The 14,655-nt window shown below is 45.6% G+C and overlaps 1 protein-coding gene across 4 annotated transcripts in view; it reads left to right on the top strand.

Annotated features, from left to right (window-relative positions):
- Positions 1–14,655, top strand: part of MARCHF8 (membrane associated ring-CH-type finger 8) — a 111,864-nt gene that overhangs the window by 57,961 nt on the left and 39,248 nt on the right. For all 4 annotated transcript variants that reach the window (XM_070433159.1, XM_070433157.1, XM_070433160.1 and 1 more), the window contains exon 2: positions 4,278–4,457. In XM_070433159.1, the coding sequence (XP_070289260.1) occupies positions 4,356–4,457 (102 nt within the window). In that variant the 5' untranslated portion in view covers positions 4,278–4,355. The remainder of the gene's footprint in view (positions 1–4,277; positions 4,458–14,655) is intronic.

Genomic DNA, 14,655 nt, shown 5'->3' with positions numbered 1-14,655 from the left:
TTGGGAGAAGTGGAATAAAAATGGCTGCTCATCAAATGCAACTTTAGGGTTGCCAATCTGTTTACTCTCCCTGCCTACCATCCCATAGCCCAGTACACGGTTAACAAATGAAAATCTCCAAATTAGAGATGCATTCTTTTGGTTCAAGACTTCTATCCTTTGTTAAAATTAGAACACCATGGCCCTAGCTGGTAGGGCTCAGTGAATAGTGCATCCACCTGCATACTGTAGGGTCCTGGGTTCAATTCCAATCAAGGGCACATGCCCGGGTTGCAGGCTAGATCCCCAGTAGGGGGCGTGTAAGAGGCATGCAGTCAGTGATTCTCTCTCATCATTGATGTTTCTCTCTCTCCCTCTCCCTTCTCTCTAAAATCAATCCTATATAATAAAAGCATAATATGCTAAATGTCCAACCAATGGCTCAACTGTTCAGTCAATCAGTCAACCAGTTGCTATGACATGCACTGAACACCAGGGGCAGATGCTCCAACCGGTAGGTTAGCTTGCTGCTGGGGTCCGGCCAATTGGGACTGGGCGAGAGGGCCGGATACACCCTGGAGCCCCCCGCACACCCCCCCCCCGCCCCCGCGGTCCTTCCCCAGCCAGCCAGCCAACCTCCTGCAGTCCCTCCCCAGCTGGCCGGCCCTGATCGGGACTGGGTGAGATGGCCCTGATTGGCCCCCATCAGCGGCCAGGCCGAGGGACCCCACCGTTGCACGAATTCATGCACTGGGCCTCTAATAAAAAAAAATACTTTTAAAATGTTGAAGTTCTTTAAAAAAATTATAATAGCATGAAAAATGACTATCTTAAACCTTATGGATAATTTGGATATTTTATATTTAATTGGTTTTGTAAACAGAGTTTGATAGTTCTTAGTGGGGCTGGGGGAATAGAGAGAGAGAGAGAGAGAGAGAAAACACACATTCCAGTTACTAGACACTTTGGAGGATTATAGGAGAAAACTAGAAAAAGAAGCTGGGGTGCCTAGAATCATTGAATATAGCTTATTTGGGCACTATTATTTTGACTAAAGGCAGCCTTTTCATGGTCCCAGGAATGTCCATGATGACCTTCATCTTCCCTGGGAAATCCTTTAGAGCAGGGGTTAGTAAACTACAGGCACATGGGTCAAATCTAGTCCACCATCTGTAAGTAAACTTTTGTTGGAACATTTTCATTCATTTACATACTTGATATGGGTGCTTTCATGCTACAGTGGCAGAATTGAGTAGTAGCTGTAACAAATCTGGCCCATGATGCTAAATATTTTAGGTATTATGGGCCAGATTTGTTACAACTAAAATATCTGGCCATTTACAGGAAAAGTTTGCCAACAACTGGTCAAGAGAGTGTATGCTTTTAGAAGGTTATGTATGGATCATAGATATCTTAAATTTATTTTAGATTAAAAAAAATGATGTATAGAGAAAGAAACCCTAATACACTGTTGGTGGGAATGCAGACTGGTACAATCATATGGAAAACAGTTGAGTTTTCCTAAAAAAGTGAAGTTCCTAAAAAAATTAAAAATAGAACTGCCATTTAACCCGGTGATCCCACTTCTAGGAATATATATAAGAATCCTGAAACATCAATCAGAAAGAATATATGCACCACTATGTTCATAACAGCATTATTTAGAACTAGAGGCCCAGTGCATGACATTTGTGCACTGGCGGGGGGGGGGGGGGGGGGGGGTGTGTGGCCCTCAGCCCAGCCTGCGCCCTCTCGCAGTCCGGGACCCCTCGGGGGATGTCCGCCTAAGCTGGCAGGTGGACATTCCCTGAGGGGTCCTTAGTGCTGCCACAGAGGTGGGAGAGGCTCCTGCCACCACCACTGCACTTGCCAGCTGTCAGTTGGCTTCTGGCTGAGTGGCGCTCCCCCTGTGGGAGTGCACTGACCACCAGGGGGCAGCTCCTACGCTGAGCGTCTGCCCCCTGGTGGTCAGTGCGTGTCATAGTGACCAGTCATTCCGCTGTTTGTTCAATTTGCACATTACAGTTTTATTATATAGGACTAGAGGCCCAGTGTATGAAATTCGTGCACTCGGGGGGCGGGGGTCCCACAGCCCGGCCTGTGCTTTCTTGCAGTCCAGGAGCCCTCGGGGGATGTCTGACTGACGGCTTAGGCCCGCTCCCTTTGGACATCCTTAGTGCTGCCCTAGAGGTGGGAGAGCTCCCGCCACCACCGCTGTGCTTGCCAGCTGTGAGCCTGGCTTCTGGCTGAGTGGCGCTCCCCCTGTGGGAATGTACTGACCACCAAGAGGCAGCTCCTGAGTTGAGTGTCTGTGTGCATCATAGCTACTGGCCGTTCCACTGTCAGGCCGAAACCGGCTCTACGACATCCCCCGAGTGGTCCCGGATTGTGAGGGGGCGCAGGCCAGGCTGAGGGACCCCACAGGTGCATGTTTGGGGCCGGGAAGGGATGGAGGAGATTGGCCAGGCAGGGTGGGACTGTGGCAGGGCTCCAGGGTGTGTCCAGCCTGTCTCGCTCAGTCCCGATCGGCTGGACCCCAGCAGCAAGCTAACCTACTGATCGGAGCATCTGCCCCTGGTGGTCAGTGCACATCATAGTGAGTGGTTGAGTGGCCTTAGCATATTGTTAGCATATTATGCTTTGATTGGTTAAATGGCTGACTGGACAACTAGACACTTAACATATTAGGCTTTTGTTACATAGGACTAGAGGCCCGTGCGCAAAAATTTGTGCACTTAGGGGGGTCCCTCAGCCCGGCCTATGCCCTCTTGCAGTCTGGGACCCCTCGGAGGATGTCCACCTGCTGGCTTAGGCCCACTCCCTGGGGGATCAGGCCCAAGCTGGCAGTCAGACATCCCTCTGGCAGCCTGGCAGCCCTTGGGGGATGTCCACTTGCCAGTGGGGAACAGGCCTAAGCTGCAGTCAGACATCCTTAGCGCTGCTGAGGAGGCAGGAGAGGCTCCCACCACCACCGCTGTACTGGCAGCCGTCAGCCTGGCTTGTGGCTGAGCAGAGCTCCCCCATGTGGGAGTGCACTGATCACCAGGGGGCAGCTTCTGCATTGAGCGTCTGCCCCCTGGTGGTCAGTGTGTGTCATAGTGACCAGTTATTCCCAGATGTTCTGCTCTTAGGGTCAATTTGCATATTACCCTTTTATTATATAGGATAGAGGCCTGGTGCATGGGTGGGGGCCAGCTGGTTTGCCCTGAAGGGTGTCCCGGATCATGGTGGGAGGGGTCCCGCTGGGATGCCTGGCCAGCCTGGGTGAGGGGCTGATGGATGTTTGCAGGCTGGTCACACCCCCTTCAGGGTGGGGGTCCCCACTGGGGTGCCTGGCCAGCCTGGGTGAGGGGATGATGGCTGTTTGTAGGTTGGTCACACCCCCTTTAGGGTGGGGGGTCCCCACTGGGGTGCCTGGCCAGTCTGGGTGAGGGGCTGAGGGCCATTTTCAGGCTGGCCAAGGCCCCTGGTGACGGAAGCTCCCAGCCTCTCCTTTTTTTTGTTTGTTTGTTTTATTCTGGGATTTATTTACCTTCTATAATCGAAACTTTGTTGCTTTGAGTGGAGCTCAGAATCACCCGCAGCAGGCAGGAAGCTTGGCTTCCTCCATCATTGGGGCAACCAAGCCTCCTGCTTGCTCCAGCTCCGTGGCTGCTGGCCGCCATCTTGGTTGAGTTAATTTGCATATAGTCACTCTGATTGGCTGGTGGGGTGGCTTAAGGTGTAGTGAAGGTATGGTCAATTTGCATGATTGTCTTTTATTAGTGTAGCTAGTTAAGATCTGGAAACAGCCCAAGTGCCCATCAGTACAGGAATGGATAAAAAAGCTGTGAGACATTTACACAGTGGAATACTATGCAGCTGTAAAAAGAAGGATCTCTTACTCTTTGAGTCAGCTTGGAGGGACCTGGAGAGTATTATGCTAAATGAAATAAGCCAGTCAGAGAAAGATAAGCATCACATGATCGCACTTACATGTGGAATCTAATGAACAAAATAAACTGATGAACAGAATAGATCCAGACTGACTTATTTCAAAGGGTAGGGGGTGGGTAGGAAGAGATTAACCAAAGAACTAATATGCATATATGCATATCCCATGGTCACAGACAGTAGTGCAGTGAAGGCCTGGGGAAGCGGTGGGAGCAGGGTGAAGGGGGTCAATGTGGGGGAGAAAGAGAACATCTGTAATACTGTTAACAATAAAGATTAATAAAAAAATTTTTTTAAATGAGACAGGAGTTATCCAGTGTACTAAAAGTGTTTCCACTCATTTGTATCTGTCTTCTCTCTCTCAGCTTTAGGTCCATGGCCCAAAATGCCTCTACCACTGGAGACTCTCTTCTGTAAAGAAGACGACCAGACAGGAGGCTGGGATGAGCATGCCACTGCATCCACTGTCTGCCATTCCTTCTCAAGATGCCACCTGTTCTAGAGTCTACAGAAGTAAGACCAAAGAAAAGGAGAGGGAAGAGCAGGTAATTTTAGTTTCCTTAGTTTTGTTGTTTTCATTAAATATTATCTACAATGGTAAAATCTGAAGATGAATATTTTCTCTGGTGATATACTAAAAAGCCCAGGTTGTGCTTAGAAATTGTCTTTGTTATTGTTGTTATTCCTCATCAGATAATATTTTTTATATACTTTTTTTAAATTAAATCTTTATTGTTCAGATTATTACATTTGTTCCTCTTTTTCCCCCCATAACTCCCGTCCACTCAGTTCCCACCCCACCCTCCGCCCTAATTCCCCACCCACTGTCCTCATCCATAGGTGTACGATTTTTGTCCAGTCTCTTCCCGCATCCCCCACACCCCTTTCCCCTGCAAGAATAGTCAGTCCATTCCCTTTCTATGTCCCTGATTCTATTATAATTATCAGTTCATCCTGTTCATCAGATTATTTATTCACTTGATTTTTAGATTCACTTATTGATAGATATGTATTTGTTGTTCATTATTTGTATCTTTACCTTTTTCTTCTTCTTCCTCTTCTTAAAGGATACCTTTCAGCATTTCATATAATACTGGTTTGGTGGTGATGAACTCCTTTAGCTTTTTCTTATCTGTGAAGCTCTTTATCTGACCTTCAATTCTGAATGATAGCTTTGCTGGATAAAGTAATCTTAGCTATAGGTTCTTGGTATTCATCACTTTGAATATTTCTTGCCACTCCCTTCTGGCCTGCAAAGTTTCTGTTGAGAAATCAGCTGACAGTGTTATGGGTACTCCCTTGTTAGGTAACTGACTTTCTTTCTCTTGCTGCTTTTAAGATTCTCTCTTTGTCTTTTGCTCTTGGCATTTTAATTATGATGTGCCTTGGTGTGGTCCTCTTTGGATTCCTTTTGTTTGGGGTTCTCTGCGCTTCCTGGACTTGTAAGTCTATTTCTTTCACCAGGTAGGGGAAATTTTCTGTCATTATTTCTTCAAATAGGTTTTCAATATCTTGCTCTCTCTCTTCTTCTGGCACCCCTATAATTCTGATGTTGGTACGCTTGAAGCTGTCCCAGAGGCTCCTTACACTATCTTGGTATTTTTGGATTCTTTTTTCATTTTGCTTTTCCGGTTGGGTGTTTTTTGCTTCTTCGTATTTCAAATCTTTGACTTGATTCTTGCGATCCTCTGGTCTGCTGTTGGGAGTCTGTATAATATTCTTTATTTCAGTCAGTGTATGCTTAATTTCTCATTGGTCCTTTATCACAACATCGAGGGTCTCACTAGATTTCTTGAGGGTCTCGTTGAGTTTATCAGTGGTTTCTAGAAAATTCTTGAAAAACCTTAAAAGTGTGGTTTTGAACTCTATATCCAGCAGTTTGCTTTCCTCCATTTCTGTCATTTGTGTCCTGTTTCTTTGTATCGGCATTTTTTATGCTTCGCTGTGTCGATAGAGTGACTTTGTGTGCTAGGTGTCCAATAGGGCCCAGTGACTCAGCCTCCCCAATTACCTGAGGTAGACACTCTTGGTGCACCCCCTTGTGGACTTTGTGCACAGTCTTGTTGTAGTTAAGCCTTGATTGTTGTAGGTAACACTGGGAGGATTTGACCTCCAGGCCAATTGGCTGTGAGAATCAGCCGTGGGAGAACTTCTGTGCTGAAGACACTCTTATGGGGCAAGACTTGCTTCAGTGGGGCTTTGGTGCTCACTGAGTCTGTCCCCTGAGTGTGTCCCTTATGGATCTGAGTTGTAATTGGATGGTCCCACTCTGACCACTGGGTACACTGGCTCTTGAATCTAAGGAGGTGCTAATCTAGCCTCTGCCTGAGGCTACCCAGCAGAAGCCAGCTGTAAAGCAATGCAAGTTGCTCTGGGGCCTTGGGGCAGCTGCAGTTTGTTAAATAATTTTCAGATTACAAAGGGCGGGCCTTTCATATGCAAAAGCCTCCGTGCACGGCTTGGACCGGGCAGGGTCCCAGGGGATCAACAGGGCGGGCGGAGCAAGCATATGGCTGCTCTCAGTCCTGCCCTCAGAGGCCCCGACAATCACTGTGAGCGCCTCCGAGAGAAAGCTGCCCTTGAGTTCCGACCGATGCCAGAGAGTCCCGTTTCTCCCGTATGAGTCTGGGTCCCCAGAGACTTGCCCGGAACTGGAGCTCAGAGCCTGAGACTCCCTCTCGATTGAAAAAGACAATCATGTCCTCAGCCACCAACCCTCTCCGCATGCACCTCCGCACCTTTGTATTTTACTTCCGCACCACACCTCCTCTGAGTCTCGGTATGCTTTTCTCTTTCCTTCTAGTTGTAGAATTTCCACTCAGCCAGCCTTCCTGTGGTTCTGGATGATGTCCGTTCCGTCTTTTAGTTGTATTTTTGAAGTGGTTGTGCGAGGCAGCAATCTCCAGTGTTTACCTATGCCGCCATCTTGGTTTCTCTCCTATTATATACTTTTTAAAAAAAATTTTTTATTTATTGTCTAAAGTTTTACATGTCTCCTTTTTCCCCAATTGCCTCCCCCCCCCCCCCCCCGCAACCATTCCCACCCTGGGCAAGCCCCTACTGCCCCAGTGTCTGTGTCCATTGGTTATGCTAATATGCATGCATACAGGTCCTTTGGTTGCTCTCTAACCCCTCCACTCTCCCCTGCTATTTGTCTCTGGATCTGTTTTTGTTCATCAAATTATGTTGATCATTATATCCCACATATGAGTGAGATCATATGATATTTATCTTTCTCCGACTGGCTTATTTCGCTTAGCATAATATCCTCCAGTTCCATCCATGTTGTTGCAAATGTTGAAAGTTCCTTCTTTTTTATAGCAGCGTAGTATTCCATTGTGTAGATGTACCAATTTTTTAATCCACTCATCTGCTGATGGGCACTTACGCTGTTTCCAAATCTTAGCTGTTGTGAATTGTGCTGCTATGAACATAGGGGTACATATATCCTTTCTGATTGGTGTTTCTGGTTTCTTGGGATATAGTCCTAGAAGTGGGATTACTGGGTCGAATGGGAGTTCCACTGTTAACTTTTTGAGGAAACTCCATACTGTCTTTCACAGTGGTTGCACCAGTCTGCATTCCCACCAGCAGTGCACGAGGGTTCCTTTTTTGCCAGCTCTTGTCGTTTGTTGATGATAGCCATTCTGACAGGTGTGAGATGGTACCTCATTGTTGTTTTGATTTGCATCTCTCGGATGATTAGTGACTTTGAGCATGTTTTCATATATCTCTTGGCCTTCTATCTGTCCTCTTTCGAAATGTGTCTATTTAAATCCTTTGCCCATTGTTTGATTGGATTGTTTATCTTCCTTCTGTTAAGTTGTATGAGTTCTCTGTAAATTTTGGAGATTAAACCCCTATCTGAAATATCATTGGCAAATATGTTCTCCCATGCAGTGGGCTTTCTTGTTGTTTTGTTGATGGTTTCTTTTTCTGTGCAGAAGCTTTTTATTTTGATGTAGTCCCATTTGTTAATTTTCTCCTTAGTCTCCATTGCCCTAGGACAGTGGTTCTCAACTGTGGCTGCACATTAGAATCACCTGGGAATCTTTTTAAAATCCTGATTTCTGGGCCTCATCCTCCGGAAATTCTGTTTCTTTGTAATGGGGTGGGAACAGGGACAGATCCAAAGACAGAGAAACAGCGATCAGACTTAATCCCCAGAGGGAAAGCAGGGGAGGGAGTGGGCAAGGGGAAGAGATCAACCAAAGGACTTGTATGCATGCGTATAAGCCAAACCAATGGACATGGACAACAGGGGGATGAGAGCTTGACCGGGGTGGGGTGGCGGGGGGGGGGGGGGGGGGGGCGGGGGAGAGGATGGGGATTTAATGGGAGGGGATGAGGACACATTTGTAATACCTTAACTAATATAGAATTTAAAAAAAAATAAAACAAAAAGTTATTTATTATGAAAAACAGAAAAATATGGGAGGATTCTTTTAAATTTACTTCAAATTTCATTCCTGTAGCTTTAGTTTCTTGTTTTATACTTTAACTTTAAATTTTTACTTGCTTTTAGACCCTGGAATTTTTTCTATTTTTTTTTTTTTTGAGTTAGGTTACATATTCAAAATTATTTTGCTATATTTTACCAAGTATTTCTATGTGTTTTGAGACAGGAGTGGGGTGTATTGTTTGGTGCAGCTCAGCAGTTCCAATTTCTCCTGTGTACTAGGAAGTGTATATATATGTATAAAATATGTTGTACATATTACCTAAAGATCTAGATATGAAAATTTCTCACAGTTTTCAGTAAATGTGTGTAATGCATCTTCTGGTAAATGGAGGTATGCAGTTGTTAATTATTCACCTCACATGTGACCATTTTTACAGCATCTAAATAGGCGAAGCTACCACTCAGAGTTTCTTTTATTTAATTTAACATGGCATATACTAATACCATGTTTCTTCTGTGTAATCCACTGTTCTTCTCAGGGGTTTAGAAATATGAGAACAGATTCATTTGGTTCTCATATGAGCACTCTGAGTTAGGCACTATCATTGTCATCTTTGTTTTATAGGTGAGCCACAGAAAGTTTGGACGCGTTCCCTGGTTGGTAGTTGTCAAGTGATAGAATTAGTATCAAACCCAACCTCCCCTCCTATGTTCTCACTCACTCACTTGCTTGCACAGGCTGCTCAGCCAGCCATTGGGCTCTATCTTTTCAAACCACATGTCCCTCCTATGACCTCGCCCAGCTCCACTCCCCTCTGTGTCTACATTCCTGCAACACTTACAAGTGTATACTGAACTAGATTCATATGTTCTCCTGTTTGCTTCCTTGCATCTTCGTCTTGTGTCTTTATTAATTTATTAATTTTTAACCCATATTTAATAAGCACCCATTTCATGGTGGGTGCTTTGTCAGGCATTTAGCATAAATGGGCATAAGGCAGAGACACCCTGTGTTTCCTAAGTCTCTCCCAGGTCATGTGCTTCCGTAAGTTCCCACATGGTGACTGTAGTCCAGGCCCTCACCATCCCTACTGCTGTACCAGCCTCCACATTCGTTGTCTTGTCTCCACCTCCACCTCCTGAATATTTTACCAAGTGAACTTTCATAATACCTATGTGCACTGCTGGCAGGGAAACTAGACAATCTCGCAGCTCGGTGTGTAAGTGCCATGGTCCAGAGAAGAGCCCCTGACTCAGTCCCATGGTGACAGGAAGGCTTTCTGGAAGAAGAGATGTCAAAGATGACTCTTTAAAAAGTAGGACTTAGCTAAAGATAGAGGAGAAGGGTGTGCGGGCAGAGAAAGTAGTACAAGGTGAAAATTCCTAGGGAGACAAGAGTATGGTATGTTTGAAGGACTGAAAAAACACTCATGCTCGAGTGCGTAGTAGGAGCACTGAGAGGAGGCAGGAGTGACCACATTGACGCTATGAGCACTGGGACGTGAATGAAGGTGTGGGACAGGGTATTAATAGTTGGAGCCCTGTTTTGGTAAGGTCATGGGGTTTGGAGAGGGGAGTCAGGGAGGAGGCCACTTAGATGGCGACTGCAGCAGTCCTCTTGATGATGACCTGGACGAAAGAGGTGTTGGGGATGCGAGAAGTGAGCAGTTGCAAGGAGGTGGACAGGAAGTGGGTTCGCTGACAGTGCTGGAGGCTGTGGTGGTGGAAATCGGTGAGGTCTAGCCTGGACAACAGGGTGACATCATTGACTTCAGCATGGGGGTGGGGGGCAGTTTAGCAGGAAAGATGGTGAGTTTGGTCGTAGATGGGCAAGTGTGAGGTGCTCGATGGTCCGTCCAGCTGGAGATGTGTAGAATCCAGAGAGAGAAATCTATCTAACTAAGCTAAAGACAGAAAAATGGAATTTTGAAGTTGGCAACATATAGACAGGAAAGGAGGCCCCGGGAACAGGAATAGTTAAAATTGTCAGTAAGAATGGCCTGAGAAGAAAACGAGACGTGTGCACCGAGGCAGAGGAGCCACAGTCTACAGTCAGCGTCTCACAGACACGTCGTATCATGACAGCAAGCACACCTTGTCATGACAGTTACTCTTGCTGCTTGCAGTATTTTGGAATAGTTTACAGCCTTCTTTCCTGCCGCTTTTGCATAAGCAGTGAAATGTTGCCCCTTTCAGTCAGTCCTCCTGGTGCGGTTTTCATGTTTGCTTATGAAAACTCAGTTTACCTCATTTCAGAAGCCTGTCTTTTTAAACAGCAGACCGCCGTTGGGTTCACAGCATTCAGGTAACATGTAAGTAGCTAACTGGTTGTGGCTGCAGTTGTAAGGAGTCTTAATATATTCTGCCTCAGCGCTTTGGTTTAAATTAGGCTTAGGCTAACTAAGGCATAAGCTTGTGTATTATTAGCTGTGTAATGAGCTCTTACAAGCAGCGTCACATACGAATTATGAACAACGTGCTCAAGTGATTCGTATGGTACCCCAACACTCACTGATGTCTGTTCCCTGAGAGCAGAGGTCTTCTTTCAGATTTGCTCTGGGACCTAGGATTCTGCTTACCAGCGTGGCCTCGTGGCCAGTGAATGTCACCATCACCCTTTCTTAGCCTTGGTGGCTTCCCAAACGGACCCACTGAGAGCAGCTGTCATCCCGCATCTACTCACGGGCACAGAGACTAGAATATTTTACCAAGTGGACTTTCATAATACCTTTGAAAATTTACTTTATTAAATTCAAGGTAATACTAATACATTTTTAAGGAAAATTTTAAACTTTGAGCTCTCACTTTATTATAAAAAATCCCAGAAAAATGTGGGAAGACTATTTTAGATTTAAGAAGACCAAGAGGCATAAGAATCAAATGTAATATGTAAACATTGATGGGACTAGCTAGGAAAAATAGCAGCTATAAACTATGCTTTTTGAGACAATTGGGAAATTTGAATATTGTCTATAAATTAGATGATAATTATAAAATTGTGGTTAATTTTTTAGATGTCAAAATGGCACTGTGGTTATATGGAGGAATGTCCTTATTAGAAAAATGCATTTAGAAATATTTAGGGGTGATATCCATGTCTGCAACTTATTTTCAAATGGTTCATCCAGGAAAAGAAAAATAATAAGGAAAAATATGTGTGTGTCAGGAAGAGAGAGAAAATAAACGTGGCAAATTTTGTTTTTGTAGGTATTTTGTATATATTTTTATTGATTTCAGAGAGGAAAGAAGAGACAGAGAGGTAGAAACATCAATGATGAGAGAGAATCATTGATTGGCTGCCTCCTGCACCCCCCCCCCCCACCCCCGGGAATGGAGCTTTACTAGCTCATATAAAAGGCAGCCCATATGAAAGTGAGTGATAAAAGTCAGCTGGTTGAGTGTCGTCCTGTGCACCAAAAGATTGCTGGTTCAGTTCCTGGTCAGAGCACATACCCAGGTTGCGAATTCGATCCCTGGTCAGGGTGCATGCAGAAGGCAATGATCAATGTTTCTCTCTCACACCGAGGTTTCTCTCTCCCTCTCCCTTTCTCTCTCTCTCTCAAATCAATAAAAACTTATTTTTTTATTAAAGTGAGAGATGGGCTTCATATCAGAGACATACTCAAGCACCCAGGTTCTTTCTGTTGATCTGCTCTACTATTCATGGATTCACTTTATCTCCAGGCAGATTTCCCCTAGTGTTGTAGGTCATTGTCAGTAGAATTCAGGACTGTACATGGCCTTGTGCATGGAGGAAGAGAGGAAGAGGAGCTTGTTGCTCTCTCTAAGGGAGAAGTTATATCCCAGATGCCTCCAGCAGATCTCACCTCATGAGCCAGAAGCGAGCCAGTCAACTTACTCCAGGGTCGCAGGGTGAGGCCAGCATCCAAGGTAACTCTGGGGAGAAGGAAGTGCTGAAGAGAATCTGTGTTCTGTTGAGGAGGAGGGAGAACAACCAACAACATCCACTGTAGTCATTTTGATATACCGGTAATGCTAGTATTTTGACATCTATCAGGCCACAAAGTCATCTTTTTTTATGTGGCCATACAGGGCATTTTGTTTTGTTTTAAGTAGTGTGATTTCTGTTTTAAGAGTGGCAGAATGAAGCCAGATTTCAAAATATCCATCCTTTTAGACATAATTATATGAACAGCTAATGGATAAAAACTGGCAGAAATATGCCAACAGCAAATTTAAAGAAAACAGCTGATCGTCTGTTGGAAATAAAAATTTCCAAGAATTCAGAGTTTGACTCAAGTCATTCCCAACCCCACGCCGTGCAGAGGCTGTATGAGAGAAAAGGACATGGAGTAAAATAAAAATCCCGGCCGGCTGTGGCAGGAGCGTGAGTGATGCAGGCAGTCCTGCAGGGGCCGGGATTCCACGTGACTGGAAGCCCTTCCCGGAATGCTCCTCATGTGACAAAGGAAAGCACACTGGGGATCCCTGCTTTGGCACGTCCAGGCTCGTAAAAAAGAAAAGGAAAGTAGACTAGTGAGAACACCTGGGGCCGAGTATTTCGTCAGTGAGCTGGGAGTCAGCAGAACCCCTGACAGAAGGGAACGTTGACAAGGCACGTCTCTCTGGGCGCCAGAAAATGCGACTGGACAGGGACCTGAGCGGGTCTGCATAGTCTGCCTGTAGCGTGTGGGTTCTGGACTTTGTGCTGGAAAAATTTCACGACATGAGTCCAGGTGACTTTTGAGAGGAAGTTTATTAAAGCTGGGATCAGTGAAACAGGAAGGGTCTAGGAAGAAGCAACAGAGAGCCATGGCGGGAATTAAAGAAAGTTGGGGAGGAAAGAATGTATCCCAGGAGAGAGCAGTCAGGCTGCTTGTGGCCCCAGCCCTGCTGAGCTGATTCCCTTTCCTCTCCTCGCACACCTGCGCCGAGCTGCTAGCGTGCAACCAGCTTGGAACGGAGCTGGAGTGGAAGGTTCCCCTCCACTGCACAGTGACACCCACAGATGCCACAGACTGTCCCTGTGGGTCTGAGCCAGTGAGGAGACTGGCCGGCCAGGTTCTGCCCTCGTGGCAGGATGGAGAGAAAGGCACAATGCCCGTGGAAGAAGAATGCACAGTCTGTTCTGGGAGAAAGAATAACTGCCCTTCAAAAAAGAAGAGAATTCCCAAGTAGTAAGCTATTAAGAATCTGAGTTTCATAAAACCCAGGCTCAGAAATGACATACTAAAAATAGCACCATGAGGTGAAAAGGCAAGAATACAGAGCCAGGAGACATATAAAGAATCGATTTGCAGAATAAATAAATTAGAAGTGGCTGGGAACAGAATAACAGTAGCTGAAAGAGAAATTACTGACAAAGCACAAGCTTGAGACAGTCAGAGGAAAAACAAAGATTAAGGCAGTGAGGTAAACATGATAGGTGGGGACTGGACCTCCTGGAGGCAGAGCCTGGAGAAGAATGAGCCTTTCATGCTGTGTTCAGGTTCCTCTTGGAATTCTGGCTTTGGTTGCCGAGAATGAACTGCTGGACAGGTCGCTCATTTGGATATGTGTAAGCACTGACAAGTTGGTGAAGAGGAACGTTCATGTTTTTCTTAGAAGAATATCAACAAGATAAAGATCTGATAGCCCTAGAACCAGGCAAATTCCCCGTTTAGCAACTTGTTTCCTGGCATTGATACCAGAAGCTCCCCTCCCCCACCACGCGATGATTTTCTGTGCTTTGCAGGAAATGATTTTCTTTGCTTTTGCTAAATGTTCATTCTGACCTGCTGATCTCAGGGCAAGCACTTTGCTGCTTTTTCTACAGCCAGAACCTAATTCACAGGACAGGTTTTATGGAGGAAAAAAATTTTGTTCTGTTAGACATCTCTGATTAATCATTTACCTTTCCTACATATTATGAAATTTCTCAAGTAAGCCTGGGCTGTAGGTTAGCATGAAAAAGGAGCAAAGATATCCACTAACATTTACTGTCAATGACTAGAAAACTGAGCTTTCATTCCTTGTATGGCAGCAAATATAGTTTAGAATCATTACATTGCAAACTGCTGTGGATAATATACTCATAGAGCTGAAACTGGTTACGGCAATGGCCTTGTCATGAATTATTCATTCACTGCACAGTTCCTTGGAAATCAGCTGGAGGAAGTAGTTCCGTTTGATCACAGGAGTGGCATGCTAAGGCTCCTGCACGCCTGCAAGTTCAGCGGAGAAGAAGGGCTTCTGCTGGCTGCTCTGGCTGCTGTGCGGTGGGCGGCGGGGGCTGTGCAGGTGGAACCCGGGAACATGCTGTGCTGCTGGGAGAGCTGCACTGAGGGAGGACTCATCAGCATCGTGATGGAAAATGAAGCCCTGGTAGGAGAGGTGCCTGT

The sequence above is a fragment of the Myotis yumanensis genome, unplaced genomic scaffold, assembly GCF_028538775.1.
Source record: "Myotis yumanensis isolate MYYU_CA2020_CCGP unplaced genomic scaffold, mMyoYum1.0.hap1 SCAF_13, whole genome shotgun sequence".
NCBI lineage: Eukaryota > Metazoa > Chordata > Mammalia > Chiroptera > Vespertilionidae > Myotis > Myotis yumanensis.
This window is presented reverse-complemented; position numbering and strand designations above follow the sequence as displayed.